Below are 26,344 nucleotides of genomic sequence, written 5' to 3'. Positions count from 1 at the left end.
ACATCCAGTCATTTTGAGGAATAAACAAGAAGTTGAAGGATATAATTAGGTCTGATAATGATGTACCGTGCTGTTCACATCATGTTAGCCATGGATCACACGACCGTCGTCTGTCCCGACAGTCATGCATGAACTTCAACCTGGTGTTTGCACTTTATCCATTTACAACCAGTACATCTACACAAACGTTCACATTTCAGATATAAAGTGCTTACCCCATGGCCACAGATGTTACAATTCTGTTCGGGCCCACAGAGGTATCTGTATCTTCCGTATTGTTCAATAAAAAAAACATTTTAATCCGATCGGTGGCCATCTTCTCCATATTTCCTCCACGCTTTCAACTACGCGAACCTATCGGTTGGGAGGTGTACTGTACTCTGATACATTATAACGATATGAGAAAATGGCCGCCGATCGGATTAAAATGCTTTTTATTGAACAATACGGAAGATACGGGTACTTCTGTGGACCCGAACAGAATTGTAACATCCGTGGCCATGGGGTAAGCACTTTATATTTTACATCAGAACGTTTACGTAGATGTACGGGTTGTAAATGGAGAAAGTGCAAACACCAGGTTGAAGTTTATCCATGACTGTCATGATATGACAGTCATGTTTCAGGGCTAACATCATGTATACTTTACATTACTTAAGAATATTTTTCAAATACATATATATTTTTTACATTTTGGACAAAAAGGCCAATTTTACATCGAGGTGCCCAGATGTCCAGTTTTGTCCACCTATCCTGTATCCCCTGCTACCATGGCCATGTGAACTGTCCCTTTAAGAATTAGGGATTTGGGAGTGACGCGATATGAAAGCTAGTTTATCCCTCTTTCCTTCGCTATGAAAAAATATTTGGACTAACTAGACTAATACGCTCGCTCGTTGGCCCTGGTTGAACTTAATTGGTGCCAGAATGCGTCCCGCTGGTCGCTAAAAGTAACCGGAGCAGAGGGGAAGTGATTCAGGTTACGAAGTCTCATCTGGGGTGGATCTAGATCAGGGCGACGTCCTCCTCCAGAGTGTTGTTGGGATCAACTTTGAAGAAGTTCTTTGTATTCAGAGGGATACAAAGTTGAACATGGACTGGGGAACAGATCTGTGGGTGAGTTGAGTTTAGTGAGCTGGATGGATGGAAACCGTTGACGGTTGTTTTATTATATAAACGGTTGTTGTTGTTTTTTAGCTGAGCTATATTAACAAAAAAGTGGCGCATTGCTGCGTGGTTACGGTTTGACCTAACTGTACTCTGCTGCTTTGAGGTGAAACAAGATGCACACGGAGGGAAAGCTAAGCTGTGCTACCCGCTACTGACACTGATACATGAGTGTGCTAACGCTAGCCGTGGGCTCAGTTGCAGACCAGACGGGACGGCTAACGGTGTCGGTCTTGCCGAACAGAACAGCTCTGCAAGCAAACGGCATGCGACGCGTTGTTGTTTGCTTGCAGATCTGTTCTGTTAGGCGTACTATGGGCTTAAATCACCACAACGTCCATGTGCGCAGAGATTCAGTCAAATCATTAACAACTCATGTTTTAAATCAATCTGCATGTTGTTCAGAGCTTATCCACTGTGGAACAAATCTTTTTATTGATTGGTCTAATAAGTGCAGTTTTACATTTTGCCGTTATATTGATGGAGATGGATCAATAATGATATGCATTGCCTCCTCCACTGGTTGGATGATGAGTTGTCCTACCTACCTGTCAAATGAGTGGCGTGTGACTTGACATAATATGTAGCCTAGTAATGACAACAAGCCTGGGTACACTAGGGAGTTGGGACGACATGATCTAAGCAGATTGTATTCAGTTTATTGTATTTTGATGCTTTGTTGCTTATATTTTGTACTTATATTGCTCAGATTCTGTACTTATTTTAAATCGCATATGTTTTATATTTCTCATCTCATTCCTATTATTTGTAAATATGTGTAGTAGCCTACTATGTGTGTATGTGTATATATTTATATATATATGTATATGATATATGTGTGTGTGTGTGTGTGTGTGTGTTTGTGTGCGTATATATATGTATATGTATATATATGTATATGTGTGTATATATATATATATGTATGTATGTATGTATGTATGTATGTATGTATGTATGTATGTATGTATGTATGTATGTATGTATGTGTGTGTGTGTGTGTGTGTGTGTGTGTGTGTGTGTGTGTGTGTGTGTGTGTGTGTGTGTGTGTGTGTGTGTGTGTGTGTGTGTGTGTGTGTGTATATAATGGAGGTTCAGATTGACACTGCATCTGATTGGTTGTGCTTGCATGTTGACAATAAAGCTGTTGAAGAGGATGATGAAGACCTTCGTTTCTTCTGCTTTTTCCTTACCATATTGATTGTAAAATGCTTATATTTGTTTTGATGCCCTCTGATTGGGTGAGAGGAAAGCTTGCTGTTGGTTATGATCACTCCAGGACACAAGAGCTCATGAATATCATGTGCTGTATTGGAGTGATTGTGAGACTTGCCTTGGACTGCACTGACTTGCAGACTACAAGCCAGATGTTGGACAGTGTGATGATAAAACAAATGTAAAGTGTCATGAGGGTATACATCGAGAATACTTATAATCCATTAAGACCTGAGGCAGATTCTAAAAATGTCTTCTAAATCCTTAACAGTTTTCTGAAAAAAGATCGTTGTTATATAAGTGGTTCTAAAAATGTCCCCCACAATTATATGTATTTGGCCGCCGATCCCCATCTCAAAATATTTAGTTCCAGGGACCCTCAGAAGCAAAGATTTGAGTTAAAAATGTTCGCTTTAAAAATACATATATTTTCAAAGATTTGCACACATTTTCACGATTTTTCTAAAATGGCAGATCTACAAGTTCATAGCGCGGCACGAAGTGGCGCGCTATGAGCTTGTATATCTGCTATTTTTGAATTGCGAAAGAAATCTAAAATGACACAGAATCGAACATAGTTTTCAGATCATACCAAACACTTCTTTTGCAAATGGTTTTCGTTATCTGTTTTATTATGTACTGTAGCACTTTGAGGTTTGTTTCAAATGTAAAGTGCAATACAAATAAAATTTATTATTATTATTATTATTACTTTATTGCCTTGACCACTGAAAGTTTTTGTCAATACAGTACATGGCTACTACACACTCAAACTCACTGTATCAGAAGGTGTAAGTGGAGCATAGCAAAGAGGAGGGTGGTGAGGTTCTGACCTCATTATAGATAGAGTCTCCCCTAGGCCTGTTCCCTCTGTCCTCTTTCAATCCTGGTGCGACAGCCTAATTAGTTTTGCCCTAATTTGAAGGAGTTAGAGAGGAACCTATCCATATTCCAGTATTAATTAGGCCTCGTGCAATTAGAGGAATCTGTTCTGTTCTCTTAAGTTCGTTTCCTCATCTCTTTCAGGGATTCTTCTGGTCTAGCCGTCACTAATATTTACCACGCGTAACACCAATCTGACTTCGTTTTAAGTTGACTAAACGGATACCAATGTTAATATGAGGGCGTTACTTTGTTTATATTAGCCCCATGTGTGTCTGGAAGTTGCAGACTTGGCAAGGCCTGACTAGTGTAATTGGTCTTGTTAATGTTTGGCCAAGGAACCTCCCTTGTAGGCACGGTTGCTCTAGTCTATGGCATCTGTCCTCTCCTTGTCGTTAATCTAGTGGCTATTTTAAGCCACAACTTTTCAGTGTTGAAGATCACGGCCGGGTTTTAAGCCCTGATAGTGAGTGCTACTAGGCCAATGTCGTCTGCAGTGTGGCAGGTCTGGCTGTGTGCGGCCCATGAGGTTCTGAAAGACTGGGTGACTCAGGGTACAAGCATTCACTCTAATCACGGAGAACCAGACTGGTGGCTTCTGGTGGTGACTCGTTTATAAGTTATTCTGTTAATTGTTGGCACCGCTTTGTTCTCTTAGGCATTGTTTTCTGTGTGTCGGATGATGGAGGCAGCGGTAGGCTATGTGAGAAGGGTACTAACATCATTAGGCAAAGCCATCAAGGCTGCAATCTGTTAGGTCAGTCTTTTTTTGATAATTTTGCCTTCATGCATCCATCCTAAATAAATACCTTTTTCTCTTCTTTGTATGAAAATTCTGTGCGCTAGTGGAGTTTTGAATTATCTTGACATTCACTTAAGAACAGTCAGGAGGAGAATGAGATGCTGATTAGCTGGATATTCTGAGGAAATTGGATAAAAAATGTAAAGTAGTATCAGTTTTAAGTGTTGGTACTCTGTGGCAGGGGTGAAGGATTATACCATTAACTGTTTTCAACATGAGAGTGACACAGTACTTTTTCACACCAGTAACTGGGTGTTATTTGAATTGTAAATACAAATTGACATGTTTTTCTGTATGATTTGTTCTCTGTTAATTTGTGGATGGGCATTTGTTTTTGATTCTTTGGTTTTGACTCATTTATTGTGCATCAAGAAAAATGTTATTGCTGGACATAACACACGCACTCACGCACGCACGCGCACACGCGCACGCACACAAATTAACAAAATATTGCACTGCACAGAACCTGTTCTTTTGGGGCCTGTTAAGTAATAACAATTTCTAATGGTGCAATTGCCTTTTCAATGCTGAGTCTAATCCAAAACAATATTTGATGAAAGAGCTGATAACGGTTTTGAGTCAGCAATATGGATATTTTAGTTCGTACTGGATGTTCTTTATGTCAAAAGAATTGGGTTTATGAGCACTCACTAGTCACTACTATGGCAGTTTTCATATCTGATATCAAATTAATGATTCAATTCAGCTGACATATACTGTTTCCCCTTCTTTATTAACTACCCAGCTGTTAAGTTATTTATTGCTCATTAACATTTTTTAAATGTGCTTTATCACTGTCAGCTTAGCCTTAATTAAGGACTGTTGAATATAAAACCTATTTGAATATGTGAAAGCGTGGACTACATAATGATTTGGATCTGATCAATTCATGTCAATTTATCGGCTACTGTTAACTTTTCTCCAATATACAATAGAGTACTAGACTATTGTTAGCCAATACCTGGTTTGTATGCTCAGTAGGGGTCAGCTATATCCCTATGTTTGTTTATAAAAACATTTGATTAGTGTCGTGGACACCTACTGCAAATCTTTTGCATTAAAGATTTGTATTAGTTATAAATCTGCAGTACTTGTTTGAGTTGTACCTGCAGAAGACCTAGACCTAGCTTGCTTTGTTATTTCACTGTACTCCTTTTTCATTGCATCTACTGTATTTGCAAGTCAAATGCACGGGACATTTTGCAAGGAGCAAATATCCTTCACATCACCATAACAAAACCTTTTATTGGCAGCCTGTATCGACTGTCATTACGTCCCCAATCTTTTTACATTGATTCAGCCATCCGTCTTCAGTCAGGCCTTACTCCACTAAAATTGCAGACCCTCTGCCCTAAACTTGTTCTGTTGGTTGTCTCACTCATTTGGGCTGTCTTTTTCGGTTTTGCTTAAAAGGAATTAGGGGTCAAGTCAAGCTCAACATGGCCTAACTTGTCAGGAATCCCTTTTCAGAGATACCCGCCTCCATACTGTAAAGGTTATCACCAATAGAAAGTTTGGAGGGGGTGGGGTGGGGGGTGTAAGTGGAGTGGGAGGGAGGATTTCTCTGATATCATCTCTCTCTAGCAGGCTTGTCTGAGCTTGAAGGTGTCATAAAGCACTGCTAAATAACAGACACAAGAGAAGGAGTCAACACGATACACCCCCTTTCCCCTTTCCTTCATAAAAAGTGTAGGAGTTTCTACAAATGCAGTCCTCATTTTCAGTCAGATGTCTATGAATTTGTGCCAAGCACAACTGATAAAATACATGTCGCATCACTCTGAGATTGTGGCTGAAACTTTACTGCAGGTACCTCCTATTTCCTGTCTGAGAACTGTGACCCCTGTGACCCTCTCGGTTGTGGCCTTATGTCCCCTGACTGTTCTCCCTCTCGCTGTCTCTCTCTTTCTTTCTCTCCTGTGATTTAATGCTAGGAGGACACATAGTCTGGCTACGGTCAAGGGTTTTGCACAAGCAGAGGGAATCTGTGGAATGCATAGGACATGCAAGGAGAAAAAACAAAAACAAAATGTGTTTGAATTTATTACCGTACATCCAAACTCATCACAGAATGTATGTACTGTATGTACCACCTCCCGTGACTCCGTGAGGTGTATGCTCAATAACATCTTGTCCTTTTCTATTTTGTTATCTCTTGACATTCTGTCCAGGACCAATATGACATCATTGAAAAGCACACACAGTCTGGCCTGGAGCTGGTGGAGAAATATGTGAAATTTGTGAAGGAGAGGACAGAGGTAGAGCAGAACTATGCCAAGCAACTGAGGTAGGTCTCATTCCTGTCATGGCTCCCTTGACGAAGTTGCATTAAATGAATGCTTTCAGTTGTGTGTGTGTGTGTGTTAGTGTTAGAGAGAGAGAGAGAGAGAGAGAGTGAGTGCTGTCTCTTTGGTTGTCTGTGTGTGTTGTTGCTCTGTGTGTGTGTCTGTGTGTGCGGCCATGCGTGCGTGTCTGTTTGTTCATTTGTTTGTTAGTGTTCGTGTGTGGGTGGGCACATGCTAAGACGGCTGTTTATGAAATGTATTCACTGTCTCATGACTACTTTGAGGTTACGTCCTCGAAACACTGGCCTCATTCTCCAGCTGAGCTCTTTCTATCAGCCACTCTCCCTCTCTCATCGGTCCCCAGTCCCCAGTTCACTCCCAGTCCTCACTCCTCAGGCCTACATCTGTTTAGTGCTGAGCTCTGCTGGATCACAGAGGAAGTGGGAGCAGACTGGCGTAGTACAGACAGGATGTGGTTAGAGGAGGGGGGGGGGGGTGGCGGGTGGAGAAAGTGAAACAAGGAAGAGCAGAATATTAGCTTTTTTCCCCTTTTATTGTCTTTTTCTTTTCTTACACAATTTTTATTGATTCGCAGCAACAGCGGTAGCAGTTACAGCGGTAGCCTTTGTTCAATATGGCTGTGCTGGGCTGGTATTTACGTATGTACTGTATGCGTTTATTTTTAGAAACGGAGCAAATGGTTACATAAGACTGGTTTCGGGAGCTGTCCTCTTCTGTCACCTGTGTTTCTGACCCCCTTTTTTCAACATTTGCAGGAACTTGTCAAAGAAATTTAACTTCAAACGAGGCAGCAGAGAAGAACAGGAGAGCAGGTGAGCCGGTGGGGTTGTGAGTGGCCTGACCAAAAACATTTATGGAAAAAACATTGAACCTTCTGTAACCAACCTCCGGTGATGACACTTCATTGTTTCACAGAAATAAATATAGTTGCTAAGCACTAACGGCACAAAACATTGCTTACTGGCAGAGTTGTTGCCTAGCAACATGGACTTATTGATCTGTTTCTTGATAGATGTCTCTGGGTCTGTCTGTAACACATGAAAGAAGAAAGAAAAGAGCATCAGTATAATATTGGAGGCTGTTCAGAAGGCTCTTTACATGCCTGTCAGTGTTGCTGCCTTCATTTGGCAGTATCAGTTTAAGCATTCAGTCTTGGAAGTCCAAGCTCAACGGCCATTATTACTATTATTACAACTATGTATAGAAAAAGCCTTCGTTTGGGCTCTCATACAGGGGTTCAGTACCATCATAGCTTGAACAAGATGGCCGTAGAGCATTCTGCACCTAAGGTCAAGGTCGCTGTTACTGGGCGTATTATGCACCCATATGTGGAGCTCTTGTTTTGTCGTCTTTCGAGAAGGAAAAAGGAGTAATGCCTTATTTTTACTTGCACCGAAAATAGTAGATCTACAATCTACACAAAATGCGTCACAGCGTGGCGTGTTCTGAGCTGGTAGATCTGCTATTTTCGGTGAGCAACACACTGCGCAACCAAGTATAAATCGGGCACAAGGAAGTGATAAGCATCTATCATTGCTTGTCATGCCACTGACCTGTATTTAAGGTTTTATGTAACCTGTTATCAGTGGTCTGGTCCATCTCACGCCTCTCTTATCTCTGCACCCTCCTTCTGAACAGCAGGTTCTCCAGCTACCAGTCCTTCCTGGACGTCCTGAATGAGATGAACGACTACGCCGGGCAGCGGGAGTTGATCGCCGAAAACATGATGATGAACATCTGCATTGAGCTCACCAAGTACCTTCAGGAGCTCAAGCAGGAACGCAAGACGGTGAGCCTTGGATGGAGGAAGGGAAACGGGTTCGGGACAATGGTTCTCAAACTCTTTCATGTTAAGGACCCCCACATTAATATGTATTTGGCCACAGACCCCTACCTGAAAATATTTTGTGCCAGGGACCCCCAGAAGAGAAGATTTGTGTTAAAATATCTACATTATTATTACACATTTTTCAAAATGTCCCCAAGAATTTTAAAAATCTTTCCAGATTAGCTGATCTACAAGCTCACAATGCGTCTTATCTCGTAGATCGACAATTTTTTAGGTTAAACAGATTGTGATGCTATATTAACTAATTTAGCTTGGGACACCCTAGAAACCCCTCGAGGACCACTGGGGGTCACCGGACCCCACTTTGAGAACCACTGGGTCCCGGGGGGGGTGAGCCAAGTCTGCCTGGGTGTAATCATGGAACGCAATGCTGAGGGGGAGTGTAAACGGTGGGTGGAGGGAGGTGGTGAAAGGCGGAATGGCGATGCAGAGGTCCCACTGTTGTGGCAGGAAGGAAGCCTTTACTCTGTGCGTCTCTCGGGAGGGAGGGATGGCCGCAATAGCGGTGTGTCATTCTCCGCCGTGTACTGATTTGGCTCCTTCCACGCTTGGAATGCAGGGAGGCAGTGCAGCCGCGTACTGACTCTCGCTGCAGCCGTGATGTCTCAAACACACGCACTCGCTGGCATTTGTTTTTGTTTGTTTTGTGGCTTTTGGGAGGTCCTTGTTTATTCTGTTCCTTCGCACATTAACTGACCGACTCAAGTTCTGTCTGCCCCACTCTACATCGTGGGCTCTCTCTGTCATCTGACCCCCTCCCTCCTCAACTCTGTCTCTATTTTTATTCCTGTCTGCAGTATCTGTTGGAGGCCAAGAAAGCCCAGCAGAGTATGGAGAGCACATACAAGCAGCTCGATAGCGTAAGTTGTTTGGCCTTATTTTTAGACCCTCTTGGAAATTAATCTCCTGAAATGAGATTTTTCTACAGCATTTGCATGTACGTACCGTATAAATGTTCTGTTGCCCTGGGGAAAGCTGTCAGGTAGCCAGAAATGTTTCACTGTGAGTTGAATGGTTGTGCATCCAGCGTCTTTTGTCAGGTGACCACATTTGTCTATAGTAAAAACAGGTGGGCGAGGGAGTTGAAACCATGAGGGAAAAAAAGCATGTTCCCAGTGCTTAGAAAAATAAAATAAATATCTTGAACGCTGCCATGCTTCTGCATGGTCCATGACATTGACTGCAGACTTGTCTCATAAATCCAAGTCGTGTTTAGTAATGATTGGTGTACTTAGAGTTCCTTAGGCTCCACACCTCCCCTATCCATCCTTTTTTAAGAAAGACAGTGAAAAATGCTTTGCTCAAAATAGTCGAGCCTCATCATATTTCATTCAGACAATGGCCTCAGTGCAGCGTGGGTCGGATGGGCTGCCATGAATGTGAGCTTCTTCTTCCCCGTTCCTCCCAGAGTAAAAAGCGATTTGAGAGAGAATGGCGAGAAGCGGAGCGTGCCACGCAGAACGCAGAGAAGACCGATCAGGACATCAACGCCACGAAGGCAGATGTTGAAAAGGTAGATGGGTAGTAAAAACGCATGTACCTTTTCCTGTGTACGTGTCAATGGTGGAATCTTGACGGGGTGCGTTTGCTGTGTGTTCATGTGTAGGCCAAGCAGCAAGCTCACATGAGGACGCACATAGCAGAGGAGTGTAAGAATGACTACGCAGCACAGCTCCAGAAGTTCAACAAAGAGCAGAGCCAGTTCTATTTCAACGACATGCCCCTCATCTTCAATGTAAGCCAATAGCCTCATAAAGGCACCAGTGAAATGAGTCAACCTACACTGCAAAATGTTAAATCTAACAACTTTCAACCTGGCTTCCTTATTTTGGGCAAGTCATTATAGCCAAAAATATGTTCGCTCGCCAGTAATAGCATATCTACACTATTTTCGGATGACAAAGTATAAAATAAGGCTTTATTGGTTAACTTTAAGAGTGTTGCATATGCATGATTGGAGCCAGAGGTCACACAGGCCAGGCTACAGGTTGTTTTCCCTTGCTTAAACGAACAAACATTTACAGAAACTGATTGTTCAAGTCATCTGTAATGCAAGACGCCACATTATCATATTTTAATTTATTTTATGAGGTCACTCAAATTCTATTTGTCTCAGTTGGAGCTGTATTCTCCAAAAATATCATAATAAACTACAATATATCAATATCAGCAAAATCAGCCATATTGCATTGCAGTATTGGTTTTATTTTTTATTAAAAACAAATTACATTATTTTAGTTTATTTCTTATAAATTACTAGTTTTATGTACATACAGTATATTACACATTTCAAAATCGTGATTTTAAAGATATTATAGAAATCACCTAAGCCTGCTATTGCTTTTATTCTGTACATCTACTCGAGTGTTATGGTTAGTTAAGGTATAAATCTGTGAACGGTATACAACCGACGGCATTCTTTTTATTATCTTATTGTCTCCGCCTGGCCGAAAGGCAGAGAGTATGTTTTTACCCCTTGTCCGTTAGTCCGTGTGTCCGTGTGTGTGTGTCCGTGTGTGTGTGTGTCCGTGTGTCCATCTGTCTGTGAACAGCTAATCTCCGGCACCGTTGGCCCGCTCGCTGCGAAACTGTGCACACACACTCCCTGGATGCCAATTCAGAACCTCTGCCATGCATTTTTCACATGGGCCCGTTATAGCGCCACCAGGAGGCCGATTTGTGCAAAACATTTTTTTAATATTACTCCTACAGATGTTATCCAAACATCACGCAAATCGGTACACAGTATCTCTATAGTCATGTGATCAACATAGATCTGTCCGATTTTCCATATTCCATCCTGATTGGCTAAGATTGGCTTCCAAAGTTTGCAGGATTGGTTTGTTTTGAACAAAATGCCTCAAATCATCTACACAGCATGCGATTTCCGTGAAATTGTGCACGCACGCACATTCCCACTAGGCTGAGGAAGAAATGGCACTTGAAAATGTTCAAATCAGCCTCATGGTGGCGCTATAACAGGCCGATTTGCGTTTTTACTTATAACTGCACCGATCTGCGTGAAACTTTGCACGCACTCTCCCTAGAGGCCTAGAGGAAGGAAAAACCTCTGCCTTTTAGAGCGCCACCAGAAGGCTGACTTTTGTAAAACAAATATTTTGCTATTACTCCTTCAGAATCCAAAGAGTCCAAAAATCACACAAATCGGTACACAGTATCTCTTTAGTCATGTGATCAAGATGGAAGTGTCCGATATTTCATATTCCATCCTAATTGGCTAACATTGGCTTCCAAAGTTTTCTAGATAGGTCCGTTTGAACAAAATGCCTCAAATCATGAACACAACGTGCGATTTCTGTGAAATTTTGCACACATATTACCACTAGGCCGAGGAAAAAATGCCACCCTTTTCACATTGGCCTGTTATAGCGCCACCAGCAGGTCTAATTTAGCAAAACACATTTTTGGAACAAAATGCCTCAAATCATGAATGCAGTGTCCGATTACCGTGCAAGGCATAAGAAGAAATGCCGCCCCTTTTCACATTGGCTTATTATAGCGCCACCAGGAGGCCACAATAACCTACCTGACCTGGCGGAGACCTGTGCTCCGAGGAGCACTTTTTCTAGTCTTTGTGTTGAGTTTTCTTGTGTCCAATCACAGCCTCATACATAATTGATGTTATGTGTCATCATGGTAGAATAGATACAGAAAAACCATCATTTATCCGTTTGTAGCCCTGAGAGTGTACAAATGTAACCAACAGAGTTAAATGAACACTGAGGACTTTATTGTGCACTGTGCTGACTGGCTTGGATGTGTTGTGTAGAAAATGCAGGACATGGATGAGAGGCGAGTGAGGAAGTTGTCACAGGGTTACATCTTGTTCTCGGATACGGAGAAGCATGTGATGCCCATCATTGGCAAGTGCCTGGAGGGCGTTATTAAAGCCGGCACTAATGTCAATGAACGCAATGTAAGTTGGCCATTCAAATAATAATACCCTAATCTTACACACACACACACACACACACACACACACACACACACACACACACACACACACACACACACACACACACACACACACACACACACACACACACACACACACACACACACACACACACACACACACACACACACACACACACACACACACACACACACACACACAACCAGTGCTCAGAGGTTAGCCTGATAACAGAAACCAGAACCGGACGTATTGGGAAATATTTGTATTACTATACTTGTGTGCACATAACATTTTAGGATGCCAATTTTAGAAATGCCATTTTTAACCTTAACCCTAAAGCCTGAATTACACTGAGTTGCGCAATACTCACTTGCGCAAAGTACAAATCAGGCATAACACTAGCCCTAACCCTTAAATCAAGCCTCTAAATGCCTACTCCTAACCTTTCTAATTGTAAGCCCAACTTTAAAAAATACATTTTACCCATAAAACAACCATTTAGTTTTCTGAAATTGTCCTCAAAATGTCTATTTCTCAAAGTATAGTATAGTAACACACACACACACACACACACACACACACACACACACACACACACACACACACACACACACACACACACACACACACACACACACACACACACACAGAGGCTTTAGACAGCACAATAATTGGTGTCTCAGTCCATGAAGATTACAGTATGAAATTCACCAAAAACCTTTCATTACTGCTTTCCGTGTTTCCATCTGCTTCAGGATTCATTGGCTCTAATAGAGCAGAACAAGTCGGGGTTTGAGCGTCCTGGGGACCTGGATTTTGAGGATTACAGTCAGGGAATCAACCGGACGTCCTCGGAGAGCAGTCTGGGCACCCCTAAAGGAGGAGCCATGGACCTTCTGGGAAAGAACCGCAACAAAAACTTCTGGCTGTTCAGCAAGAAGAGTAAGGTAGGACCTTGATCGCCAACAGAGCACGATGGGCTAGTCTATCCCTCTGACACGGCCTGGTCTACAGCAGTGTTTCCCAAACAGTTTTGGGTCACACAAACATTTTCACTTTTTGATGCGTCATATTTAAGGCTGTCTTCACACCTGGAGGATTTAGTTCGATTGAAGCGAACCCTGGAGCGTATTGTCGGAAAGTCCAATTCTTTTGCACTGGTGTGAAAGCACATTCGAACCCTGATGCGGACCAAACTAACTAATTCTGGTCCGCCACAAATCGGGGGTCTCGGTTCAATTCCAAGTGCACCAGAGTTTGGTTCACTTAAAGGGTGAACACAATCTGACCCAACAGTTGGTGAAAAATTATTATAGTGGACATATGTTGGTTAAAAATGATATTCTATTGGTGTACTAGGTCAGCTTTATGAGTTGATTTTGTTATGCAAATTAATTCAACCTTGCACACAAGATTAAGGACGTGTATATATATATATATATATGTTTTAACCCATTTAGACCTGAGGCTGATTTAAAAAATGCCTTCTAAAAAGCCTTCTAAATCCCTTAAAGGGATTGTAGGCGATTCAGAGATAAACAAAGAAAAAAATCCAGCAGTCCGTTTCCCCGACCACCAGGGGGTGTCGCACGGAGGACTTCCATAGAGTTAAGGAGACTTCTAAACCGTCCATGCCGAATATAGGTTACTTTATTCGGATACAATTCGCGGAACTGCCCGCCCCTGCCGGTTCTCTGAATTTTTATTTTTAAATAGGCTCTTTCATGACAAATTGACCACATATATGAAGTTAAACAACTAAATTCTATCCAAATGCTGTCTGAAAAGTAAATTATGTGCATCAAAAACGGAGTTTGAGAGCATTTTAAAACCGAAAGTAAAAAGTCGACACGGACGCGCACGGATGCGCACATGCGTGCGTGAATTTACGCACCGGATACCCGGATGTGTAACCTAAATAGTAGGGAAAATACGGATTTCAGAAAGAGGAGTGTTTTTCAATGCAGGAAAACACCCCAGCATCATTATATAGTGGCTGATAGAGGGGAAAAAATGCAAAATATATATATAGAGGTATTTTTCAAATATAGGCTTAATGTTGCCTACTATACCTTTAAATATGTATTCAATGTAGCTATATACTGTACATAGCAACAGGAACCCTAAAAGGGGTTACCGTCCTGAAAGGTATAGTTACAAATAGGGGTTCCCGCCCAAAATGGGTTAATGGATGATGACTTCCAAATCCTTAATTTATTATGACAATATTAAACAAATATAGAATAATCTTTACATAATTAGGCAAGCCAGTTGCAGCTGCAAAATGCATGACCACTGCAAAAAGATCGCCCCATCATTAATCTGATTATATATTTACAACATACATTTGTGTATTCCATTAAATGAACGTGTTGCGTTAAGCGTAATTCTATTGTAGTACTCGGCAATTAAGACAGCTTGTTCGTTCAGGGCAGGATAGAGTCGCTAAAATAAAGGTTGGTGTAGACACATTTGAATCCCATGATTAATTACATGATGAATGATGAAGTGTTGTATATGTAGGCTATGATGAGCAGTGAAGTCGCGAGCTGCTACTATTTATTTCATAGTACACTACAACAAGTCCTAGGCTACACAGTGTTAGTACTTCAATCAATCTCTGCTTGTCGGATGACATGGGTATACAAAAGCACAATGGCTTTGATATGCTAGTGCTATGCAGCCCAGCTCAAGACGCTGACAGAGATGACTCCCTCACTCTGCTACGCTCTATACAGGCTATAGAATAATAGTTTGGATTTGGAGGTAAAAAAAATCCCTTCTAATTTCTCCATAGAACAGCGGTTCCCAACTTTTTCTGGATCAGGGCCCACTTTAACCCATTAAAACCTGGGAAGCATCTGTGTCATTTTATATATAATTTAGCGTTGGCTATTCAAAAATAGCAGATGTACAAGCTTTTTGTGTGTGAACACAAATCTTCTCTTTTGCGGGTCCCTGGCACAAAAAAAAAATCAGATGGGGGGGTCTTGGCAAAATAAATAAATACATATTATTTTGGGGGTCCTTGGCTTGGCATGAAAAAGTTTGAGAACTACTGGTTTAGAAGTCATTTGTAGAATCGGCCTCAGGTCTTATATTGTCTATGGAGAAAATGAAAGTGATTTTTACTTCTGACTGACTCCAGCGCCGGTGCCAAACAGGCCAAAACAAACAGGCTAATCAGAGAAAGCCAAAGAGTTTTGCCGTGATCCACGTTCCGAGCTCCACAGTAATTGAAAGAGAGTGCCTACCGTACAGTAGGCTACTACGCTGTGATCGTCATGGTAACACAGCCGCTGTGTTACCTTGGTGATGTACCGCGGGACGGCAAGAAGTGAACGACGACTTGTAAACTCTGAAACACGGAAGGATTAACCCTGAAGTTACCTTTTTTATGAATGAATCCAGCTTCATAGCCTAGTACAGTGACAGTCCCATGGAAGACAACAAGAAAATGTGCTGAGTTTCCCTCGAAAATACTGTCCAATAAACAAGCGGCCCTTTGCAACTTCACCACCAAGTCTACCGAACTGTAGGTGTGAAGCTGCCCTATAAAATATATAAATTACAGTATATAAAAAAAACGTCTGAAATTTCAAAAACATCCAAACAATTCAATACATATCAAAAACCTTTAGAAAATAGCAGATCTACAAGCTCACAACATGTCACATTCTAACACGCTGTGATTATTGTCAGCAGCTATTTTCACTGTTTTTGAAATTATTAATTCATGATGTATTTTTGTAAGTTTGGGTCCCGGGGAGACACCATAATTAACTTTTGGACCTTGAGCTTGAAAGTTGGGGAAACACGGGTTGTAGACCTGTGTATGATGTCATTGTTCACCTCCTTTTTATCACTAAATGACAGATTAGAAAATCAATGGCCAATCAGTCCCATGATGTGAGGGGATTCTTAGCAGGTCGCTGTGAATCAGATATGGGTCAGATTGGGTGAGCCAGGGGGACAGCCAATCAGATTCCAGGAAATCCCCTCTTACTGAGAGCTCTCATGATCGACCTGTGGTGGCGCGCACACACACACACACACACACACACACACACACACACACACACACACACACACACACACACACACACACACACACACACACACACACACACACACACACACACACACACACACACACACACACACACACACACAGACACACACACACACACACACACAGACACACACACGCACACAAAACCCTCTCCTCACTACAGCTCATCATCGTAATGCATGAGGCTTCCTCTTTATTACCTATGCAGTGCATTGACAGACATAAACACACACACAAAACACACACCTTTCTAGAACAGGTCTTTTGCATGACTCTGTCCCGGCCTGGCTTTTGAGTGAATAAGCCTTGTCCCCTCCCCTCTGTCCCTGCTGTGCAGGTTCCAATAGGTCAAGCGGGGCAGGCAGCATTCTGCTGTGCTTGTGCTTTCATCAGCACGGGGCACAAACAACATTGAATGTTCCTCTGCAGGCATCCACAAACAACACTGCTTCCATTCTACGGCCCCGGAGAACCCTAAGCATTATGACTCGCATCACAATAACATCTTTGTGTCAACCCGCCAGGGATGACACTAGTTCTGGGAGGTCACGGTCTCGACGTCCATTCATACAGTCGAGTTTTTAGATGCTATCGTCAACTTTGCTGTACTATTTGCTCAATGACGCCCTGTTCGGGGCCAAGAGAGCATCACCGCCTCATTTAAAGATCGCGGATCGTTATCTCTGAAGAACGTTCATTCTATAAAATGTTCTGGCCGGGGCTGCCTGAGTTAGTCCCAAATTAACCCATGAGAAATGAGTCGCTGACCGCTAACTAGCTAACTGACAATCCCCTACCCACCCCCCCGGCCGACCCCAGCTTCTATCTACTGAAAACGCTGGATGACCCCGTCTGTTTCCAACCTGCAGTGTCCCCTCCCTCCTTCCAGCCGCCCTCCCTCTTTCTGCATGTCTCACTGGTTGTACCGATCTGTGCACTCTCTGACGTCCTGTGTGTGTTTGTGTGTGTGTGTGGCACACTGCTTTTGTGTCATCAGTCATGCTCTCCCCATTAGCTCTGTAGCTGTAGCTGGAATAGCAGGCTGAACATCGGGGTTCTGTCTTGTATCTGCTTGAGTGAACCATTAGTCTACGTTGAACCATTACGAAGTTGAACCCCCCCCCCCCATCTACAATCCTTTTCTAAACCCGCCACCCCCCCCCCCCCCCACAGACTCCCCTCCCACTCCATTAACTCCAAAGCAAAGTAGAGCCTTCCCTGTAGGTGCACACATAATGATACCCCTGTACTACCGCCTCTGACTGAGGTTTTTGTACGTGGGAACGAGTTACCTTTTTATAGATCGCCATAACTGTCTCTGTGTTGTCAGAACTGCGACGTGCGAGGCTGCCTGTGTAATTTAGCTAATGGCTCGCAACCCAACGCTCCTCAATTAAGTCATTCAGCTGACACTGAAAGATCAGCCAGAGTACAGAGGTTCACTGCAGCTTGGTTTTAATTGAAGCTTCCTCCAATAGATCACAGTGGGCATTCTTAATAAATTACAAAATATGTTGTCCAATCTATCTCCCACACCAATTAATCACTTAAGCCCTATTTCAAAAATAGCAAAAATAGCCGATCTACAAGCTCACAATTCATCACATTGTGATGCGTTATGTGCTTGTAGATTCTTTTGCAGTTTTTTTCCTTTTCTTTTTTTGTTATTAAACTATTCACCTATGCCCAAAAGAGAGATTCCAGGGTTAAAGTGGTTAATCAGGATATCTATGATACCCCTGCCCTGTATTTCAATATTTATCTTTCATGTAGGTCAGGCTGCAAGGGTAGTGAAGGGTCACTGATGATGAAGCATAATATATTATAACATACACTAAGCGCACTATAAACAAGCTACTGTATATAGTATATATTTTTTTACACAGCTGGTAATTGTGTCGGCTGATCAGGTTGAACCAATGAAACGATGGCTAGCAAAATCCAGTGTTTATTTATCTCTGAAAAGTTGCTGGTCCAGTTTTGGACTTTGAGGGACCATGTCCACCAAGATGTGTTTTTTCCCGGCTGGAAACGCCAGCGTGCTCGCCTAAAGATTCTTCCAAACACCCAAGTTGAAAATATTTCAGAGCTCGACAAGCAGATAAAAAACACCACATATGAACGTGCAAAACGTGCTCAGTGCCTTGTCACGCTGCTGGGGTTTATAAAAACCACGGCGCTCCCATTGTAAACAGTCTTGGTGGACACGGTCCCTGAGAGTTAAAATGACACTCCAGTATTTCACTGTGTGCCCTTCATCCTGGCTTGTGTTGGCACTCTGTCCATGGTACGGCCGTCATACAACGAAGTATACCAGTAAAGGTGTTGGGGCTACCGTGACACTGACTGTCATGAGTATTGTGCTTTTTGTTTATGTGTGTATGTATATGTGTGTGTGTGTGTGTGTGTGTGTGTGTGTGTGTGTGTTTGAGAGAGACTGAGATAAATGTGTGTGTATGTGCTCATGCTCTATGGGCTGCTGCGCAGTGGTCTATGTGCGTGTAAGTGTTTATCATGCAGTGTTGTCTTCCTGCCTACTGTGGTCATGTGCTTTGAGGTGTTGTTGACGGTGTCTCTTTCTTTCCCATGTCACCTGTTTGTTTTTACCCTCCCCTCCCCATCCAATCCCCCCCCCCCTCCTCTTGTCCATGGGTGTCGGTACCTTGTCTCTCACCCCCCACCCCCAGCTCTCTCCCTACACGCTTCCCCCCTTCTCGCCCCCCCACACCCCCACCCCTGCTAACGAACCCCCCTCCCCCAAGTTTTCCCGGGACCCTCTGTCATACTGTTTGAAGGAGATCAATAAGACAGTCAAACCCAGAATCTCCTCCTTCCGGACCCTTCGGAGATCGGTGAGTCACCCAGGTTCGGGGGGAGATGGGTCGGGGGGGGGGGGGGTCATCATGAGTGATCTCCGCTCCTTGGTGCAACATGTCGTTTAAATGTGTAGGAGTCAATTAATGTTCGGGGCTGAAATGATCGTCAAACAAGTATATTATAGATCCCACTGCTCAGACTCATTCTTTAACACACCTAGACACTCTAGAAGCTCACAATGCATTGTGGGGCCTTGTAAGCTTCTAGAGTGGCTATTTTCGAAGAATTTAGAAAATGTTTTTGAAAGAATTGTGAAATTCCTGTTAGACTGGAATTTTAGTGCCAAATGCTAAGGTTATTGTCACATGGACTACTGTACACAATGCTGTCTGTTTCTCTGCCCCCCCGCAGAAATTCACACCAGAGAGGATCATGGTAATTTTTGGTGTGTGTGTGTGTGGGGTTGCAGTATGTTGTACGTAATGACCATCTCTCTATTTCTACAGCTAGCTTATTTCTACAGCTAGCTTAATCCCAATACAATCAAATACATGCTGTTTGCCCAAAATCAGTGGTTCTCAAACCTTTTAACTTCAAGGACCCCCATAACTCTGAGAGGGTACAAATGGAACCAAATGGACCCATAACCATTTGGTTCGATATGTACACTCTGTAAGGGTCCATTTGGAGCCCATTCAAGGAACTCTGAGGGTCCCCGGATCCCATTTTTGAGAACCACTGCCCAAAGTGCTCCAGATTAGCTGAGAATCTAGTTGTTGTTAGCATGTTCATGCTATGTGGCACAAGGCCTGTGTTGATGACTTTGGGTTGAGGAGGGGGCCACCTGCTGGTGAAGCAAATAATGTTTGATAGCACCGCAGCAAGTGGAGCATCTTGGAGGCTGTTATTCTTTCACATCGCATTTGCAGTTCCTTAGGGTGTCCGTCATCAACTGAGAGAGTATTTGTTGAAGTTGTAAAAAAAAAAAAAAAAAAAATATATATATATATATATATATATATATATATATTCTTGAAGTTGAAAAAATATATATATAATAAGAAAACAAGTATGATTTATTGTTGATTATTATATGGTACTCGCGGGCTTCACTGGTGGAAAAAGGTGGCGGTTTTGGGTCCAGCTCAGTCATAAATCATTGTTATTGATGTAGCTAATTCAAAGTGTATTGATGTAGCTAATTTAAAGTGTAACAAAGGCAATGTTGGTACTGTATATGTGAGACTGATTGTTTAGTCAGCTAAATGGTGTAGCTCGAGCTGAACCCAAACCACAGTGTGTCCCCCTGGGGTGCGTTTCTGTAATTGCAGCTCCTGGGGTTGTAAACTGGGGTTGTTTTGCAGCTCCTGGGGTTGTAAACTGGGGTTGTTTTAGTGTCAGAGAGAGTTCAGTATTAACCCTCCCTTCCTATGAACTCTTTCAGCCCACAGTGACCGAAGACTTTGGCCATCTCCCCCCTGAGCAGCGCAGGAAGAGGTTACAGAAAAAATTTGATGAGATCGGCAAAGAGCTGCAGAAGGAAGTGGATCAGAGGTGTGTGTGTGTGTGTGTGTGTGCGCGCGTGTGTGTTTGCGTGAGTGCATTATATCGTTTGATAACCACTGTTGTTGCCCAACAAAAGTGGTGTGAGCAACTGTGTCTGAGGAAGCATGGGAGTCTAATATGTATTTAGTGCATATCTACAGTATGTTTATATCTCCGCTTGTCGCCTATATACTGTGCGTGTGTGAATGTGTGTGTTTCATTTGTTTACCCAGCAATGGGCTCCAGGGAACTGAAATCCACCGAGAATCAATCCCACCTTCCCTCTCTTCCTCTGTCTCTCTCGTCTCCTCCTCCTCCTCCTATTCTTCCCTTTCTCCAGTGAAGCCCTGGGGAAGATGAAAGATGTTTATGAGAAGAACCCTCAGATGGGGGATCCTGCCAGTCTAGAATCTCAGATCAGCCAGACAACACAGAACATGGAGCGGCTCAGGGGAGAACTCAACAAGTATGAGGTAACCAGGCATTCTGTTATTCAGCCCAACATGTTATTAAGCCTGAGTTATACTTGCGCACAGGTGTCGTGCACCGAAAATAGCCGATCTACAAGCTCACGGCGCGTCGCGGCACGACACTTTGTGAGCTTGTAGATCGGCTATTTTTGGTGTGCGACACCAGCGCTCAACCAAGTATAAATCACTGGTAGCTAACCAGCAGCAACCTCTGATGTTAAACACAATGTGGGCAGACGCATGGTCATCATGATAAACAGTGATTTGATCGGCCTTCATATCTCTCTGTTTGCTTGTCTCTCTGTCTCAACCATATCTCTTCTCCCTGCTGACCTAAATTCAATTGAATATTGATTGATTTGAGGTCTTTATTGATCATGAAATAAAATCATATGTCACATACATACATCTGTAACAAACATCTGACCCACCATAACCAACAGGATAACGTAAAAAAGCTTACAACTTGTTTCGATTGCGGTCCTTTATTAATATAGTACAAAGGCAATGTTGATATTCAAACTGATGAACCGTATGATTTTCTGTAAATGTACACTCATTCAGAATTTGATGCCTGTGTAACGCCCGAGATTCCATCACGCAGTATGTTGCTCCGAAACCTATATGCACCTTTCAGCATTAATGGTGCCTTCACAGTTGTGCAAGTTACTCATGCCATGGGTACTACAGCCCCATGCCATCACAGATGCTGGCTTTTGAACTTTGCGCTGGTAACAATCTGGATAGGATTGGTTTTGTGCAACCAAAATGGTCACACTCTGGAGCCCTGAATATCCATTTCAGAATGATGTCTGTTTTAATGCAATGCCGCCTGAGGGATCGAGGGTCACAGCCATTCAATGTTGGTTTTTGGCCTTGCAGGGATTTCTCTCTTAGTGATATTATGACTGCAATTGTGCATTGAGAATTGTTGTTCTTAAAGTGTTGGACTATTTACCAACGCAATCTCCACACAGTGTTGAGCTTTAAAGCTGCACTTTCTGCAACTTTTATGCCCTAACTGGGATTCAACGTTGAAGAGGTAGAGCCTGCACACCAAAATATGGTAGAGGCTTCTTTATTTGAAAACATTTACAATGTTTCGAGCCATTGGATCGAGCCATGGATCTTCCTTAGGTCAGTTTAACATTACTACCTGGGGATTCAAACCACAGAGCTAATAGAGCATGCCTGCTCACTCAGGGAAGAAATTGAATTTTGACCTGCAGGCAGTAACACTTGTCAACCAGTAGTGGTCCTACCACACCGCAGGATAGACATTTCTCAATTGAATAGCAGGGAGACCAAATGCAACCACCTCATTTGTGTTAAGTTATATTGTTCTAACATACTCTATGATGTAGAGTGGTCAAAATAACATTTTATGACAGTCTTCTAAGTGTCCTCCTATGGTTTGAAAAAGTGTTAAGCTTTATGCCCTCGGAGAGACTCTCACATGTTCTACGGGGTACCTTGGCCGAATTTGTAGAAGTATGGCTGCCATTAGCGCCATATATACTGTAGGGGATGAGCGGTCAAATGTTTTGTGTATTGGCGTGACGGAGGCTGCCAGTTAGACGTCATACTAATTGGGAGGGAGGGGATAGATGCAAATGGCTGAGCTGTATATGGGAGAGATGATGTTGGCAGCAATATTGTGATGCTTTTTATATACTGTATTTGGTGTGAATAAGTATTTTATGATTGGTCTCCTTTTTGTTTTATGTCTTTATTGTATTATGTGGTGTTAAGTTGTGCTGTATGTGTTGTCATGCTTGTGGTGTATTGTCTACCTTTTTGTTTAATACAAATATTGAAACACAAAAACTTTTATGCCACCGCACACTTGGTCTTCAACCAGCCAAGATTTTGGTGAACGTTAAGCCCCTCCAAATGATCCAGAATGTCACAGCGTGCCTGGTCTTCAACCAGCCAAAAATGTTCACAACTGCCCCCTTTTCTGCTCCCTTCATTGGCTTCCGTTTGCTGCCCGCACTCAGTACAAAAACACTGATGCTGGCCTACATGGCACCCTCATACCTTAAAGACACGCTCCAAGTACAACCCTCACTTAGATCAGCCAACACAGGTAGGTTGTCCGAGCCTTCCCTAATAACCCCCTGGACAACGCTCCCGTGCGGTCCACACATCCCAGATACTTCTCCCTCGGGGCTGTGGAATAAACTCCCCATTGCAGTCAGAACTGTAAACTCTCTCCCATTTTTCTACCGTAGTCTGAAGACTACCTCTTCAGATTGTACCTCACCCCCTATCATGTCACTCTCCTCATATACCTTCTTGATGCTAGCTTACTATGCAGATATATCTTGGTTACTTGTTCTCATGTTTTTGTTTCTTAGATTTGTTTTCATTCTACCACAAATATTAAGAATGTGATTTACATGGCATGTTGTTTTAGGATGCTAGGTTCATATTTTACCTCCTAAAATCCAAGTTTTCTCTATTATTTACCTTGTTGTTTATTGACTAGAGCTCATTCTTTCTCTGGCTTATTGCAAGTTTGTACTTGCAATAAGCTGTAACCTCGCACCATCCTTGCTTGTGAACAATTCAGCCTTTTGGGGATGTTCCTTTTTTCCTAATTAGTTCCAAACTGATGTTTTTTGAGCATTCCACAACTTTCCCAGTATTTAGTTTGCCCTGTCCTGTCTTGTATGGCATGTATTGCTGGCATTAAACTCAGAATAATCATATATTTACACAAATCAATAGTTATCAATAGATATGGACATATGTTGCATTAAATATATTGTCTTTATTATGTTTTTTGTCTCTCCCATAGATATGGCTGGCTGAGGCAGGAGGTAGAGGGGAGACGCTGCGCTACACACCCCAAACATTTCAACAACAACAACGTTGCTCACGATGTTTACAGGTAAGATCGGCGGGCTTCCAACGAAGAAACTCCTGACTAACGGTCACTCTGTCGCGCCTGTGACGCTATTTCACAGAAACTGCCCTTTTCCTCTACAGTCCTGACGGAGCCCACTCTGATGAAAGTGCCCCTGACCCCTCCCACGCCATCTACGCCGAATTTGATGATGACTTTGAAGAGGAGGAACTGACTGCTGCCATTGGCCAGTGCACAGCCATGTACAACTTTCCTGGTACGTCTGGGGCAAACAAACATCCCGTGTTCTTCCTACTGTAGCCTTTCTCTTTTATCTCCTTCCAAGACTATGCAGCAAACGAGGTAATGTTTACACATAGTCAAATGAATACTCTGGACTTACTAGGATTCAGTCTATCCTTGTCCCTCTCAGGTGCCAGTGAAGGGACCATCGCCATGCAGGAGGGGGAGGTACTTGCAGTGGTGGAGGAGGACAAAGGGGATGGTTGGACCCGCGTCCGTAGGACTAACGGTGATGAAGGCTACATTCCGACCTCCTATGTCAGCATCAGCCTCAGCAAGTGACACGTTCTCAAAGACACCGATAACCATTAATGGTCATTTCAGAACACTACACGAATCTCTCCTCAATGGGACCATTCACAACGAAAACCACAGCACTAAAGGCAGGACCATTGGTGTGTTTGTGAGCGGACCATGGCTAACAATTGAGTTGCTTTGATTTCTTCATAGACGCGTGCATGTGTTTTTGTCACCAATGTGGGGAGAGAACGGCGCTAACCGTTTGTTCTGCCAGGCTTACAAAAGTCATTGTAATCCCATAGTCACCTAAGCCACCTAAACCACATTTTTTTATATTTTCATTATTGACGAGTTATCACTTTATTGCATTTGTGGTTAGGAAAGGAGCTGCAGGGATTGTGAATGGATTTGAGGCACAGTTATGGTTGGAAGTGCTAGCCCTGCCACAGGCTGGTAAGTAATTAGCTTCCGAGAGAGGAGCTAGCGTGCTGCTGCCACTTCTACACTGGTGCCGAAACCGGTTACGCTTAGGGGGAAAGTTACCTCACCTGTTCACTTTTGTTAATATTTATGATGAAAAGAAAAAAGAAAAAAAAAAATGCAGACATGCACTCTGACCCATGTGGGTGAATGATCCACATCCCAAAGATCTTTGAGCACAGAATAATTTAAACTAATACAGGAAGTCTCAAATCCCAGTTCTAACCAATCCCAGTTCCAGCAAGCATTTGGAAGACTGAGCTCTGTTACAGTGCCCTTGCTAATAGTTGGAGTGAAGACCATAAGTGTTTACAGACTTATAAGCCTGAATCATATCGCGCATTCATTTTCGGTCAGCGACACCGTCGTAGAGCGAGGTGTAAAGTAGGCGTTAAGAGTGCGTTTGTTTGAGGGAAGTCGCCTTTTTCTGAATTTCTAGCCATCCGAGGCCAAAGATGTTGACCTCACTCAACATGATAGGACCTGTATGCACATGGCAGTAGTAACAACTGGTCAGATGACAATCATCTTCAGTTAGGTTTCAACCATCGACAGGACCACAGCTCACATTTTCTAATGGTTTAGAATCTCATGTTTGTACTGAAAACATATAATTTATTAAGGATGTGTACGTCACTCAAGGTAAGAATTTCAAGTTTTAACAGATATTTTAGTTTGTTTCAATGATTTTCTCAAGCTCTTTCTTTCCCCGTTTGTGTGGCACACGGTTGGCTGTTTTTAGCCACACAAATGAGTAAATAATACAGACATAAAATGTACAATGTTAAGACTTTATTGTATTTATGTAATAAATAATATATATTTTAGCTATCACAACACCACTATTGTCTTATTAGCTTTATAACCATTTAAATAAAGATTGTTACATTGTGAGCAGATAACTGAAAGATCCTTGTGATAAGACTTATTTTTACCTTTTTTTTATTTTGATTTGCTTCACACTCTCTTGTATAAATCCTTGTCTTGTTTTATGTTGTCTTTGAGCCAGACGGGAGGATCACTCTTCATCTAACTGACTCACAGGTCTTGGTGCCTTTTTCAGGTTAAAAGCATTGTGTGTGTATATACTGCATTTACATACAAAATGTCTTCTGCTTTCAAGACTAAATAAATGTAAAGCACATTTTCAAAGTTGAACGTGGTGATGATTTATTTGTTTTGATCTCTTAGAACAGTGGTTCTCAACCTTTTCAGGTCGCGACCCCCCAAAATAATCATATATAAGCCCTGACAAGCACTTGGAATTGCACGAGTTGCGGAATTAAATGTATTTAGGCTTGGTTCCACCGATAAATATTGTGAAAATAGCCTAAAATATTTTTTTATTAAAAAAAAAGATAGGCTATTTTCCTTTTTAAATCGTCTTCATATATTATTTGACAATTTGGCC

At 42.5% G+C, this 26,344-nt stretch overlaps 1 protein-coding gene across 1 annotated transcript; it reads left to right on the top strand.

Annotated features, from left to right (window-relative positions):
* Window positions 1-982: 982 nt before the first annotated feature.
* Window positions 983-26,091, top strand: trip10a (thyroid hormone receptor interactor 10a). The gene is given in 17 exon segments (XM_080447952.1): window positions 983-1,116; window positions 6,235-6,350; window positions 7,125-7,181; window positions 8,008-8,158; window positions 9,016-9,078; window positions 9,627-9,731; window positions 9,825-9,953; window positions 12,009-12,155; window positions 12,911-13,102; window positions 18,915-19,079; window positions 19,456-19,479; window positions 20,489-20,598; window positions 20,930-21,062; window positions 23,863-23,919; window positions 23,921-23,955; window positions 24,054-24,187; window positions 24,344-26,091. Coding segments are annotated over 17 exon segments (1,794 nt in total). The 5' UTR covers window positions 983-1,092; the 3' UTR covers window positions 24,496-26,091.
* The last annotated feature ends 253 nt before the right edge of the window (window positions 26,092-26,344 follow it).

Source organism: Gymnoscopelus braueri (assembly GCF_963280865.1).
Source record: "Gymnoscopelus braueri genome assembly, chromosome: 13".
NCBI lineage: Eukaryota > Metazoa > Chordata > Actinopteri > Myctophiformes > Myctophidae > Gymnoscopelus > Gymnoscopelus braueri.
The sequence above is the reverse complement of the archived record's forward strand: the minus strand, read 5'-3'. Positions and strand labels throughout refer to the sequence as shown.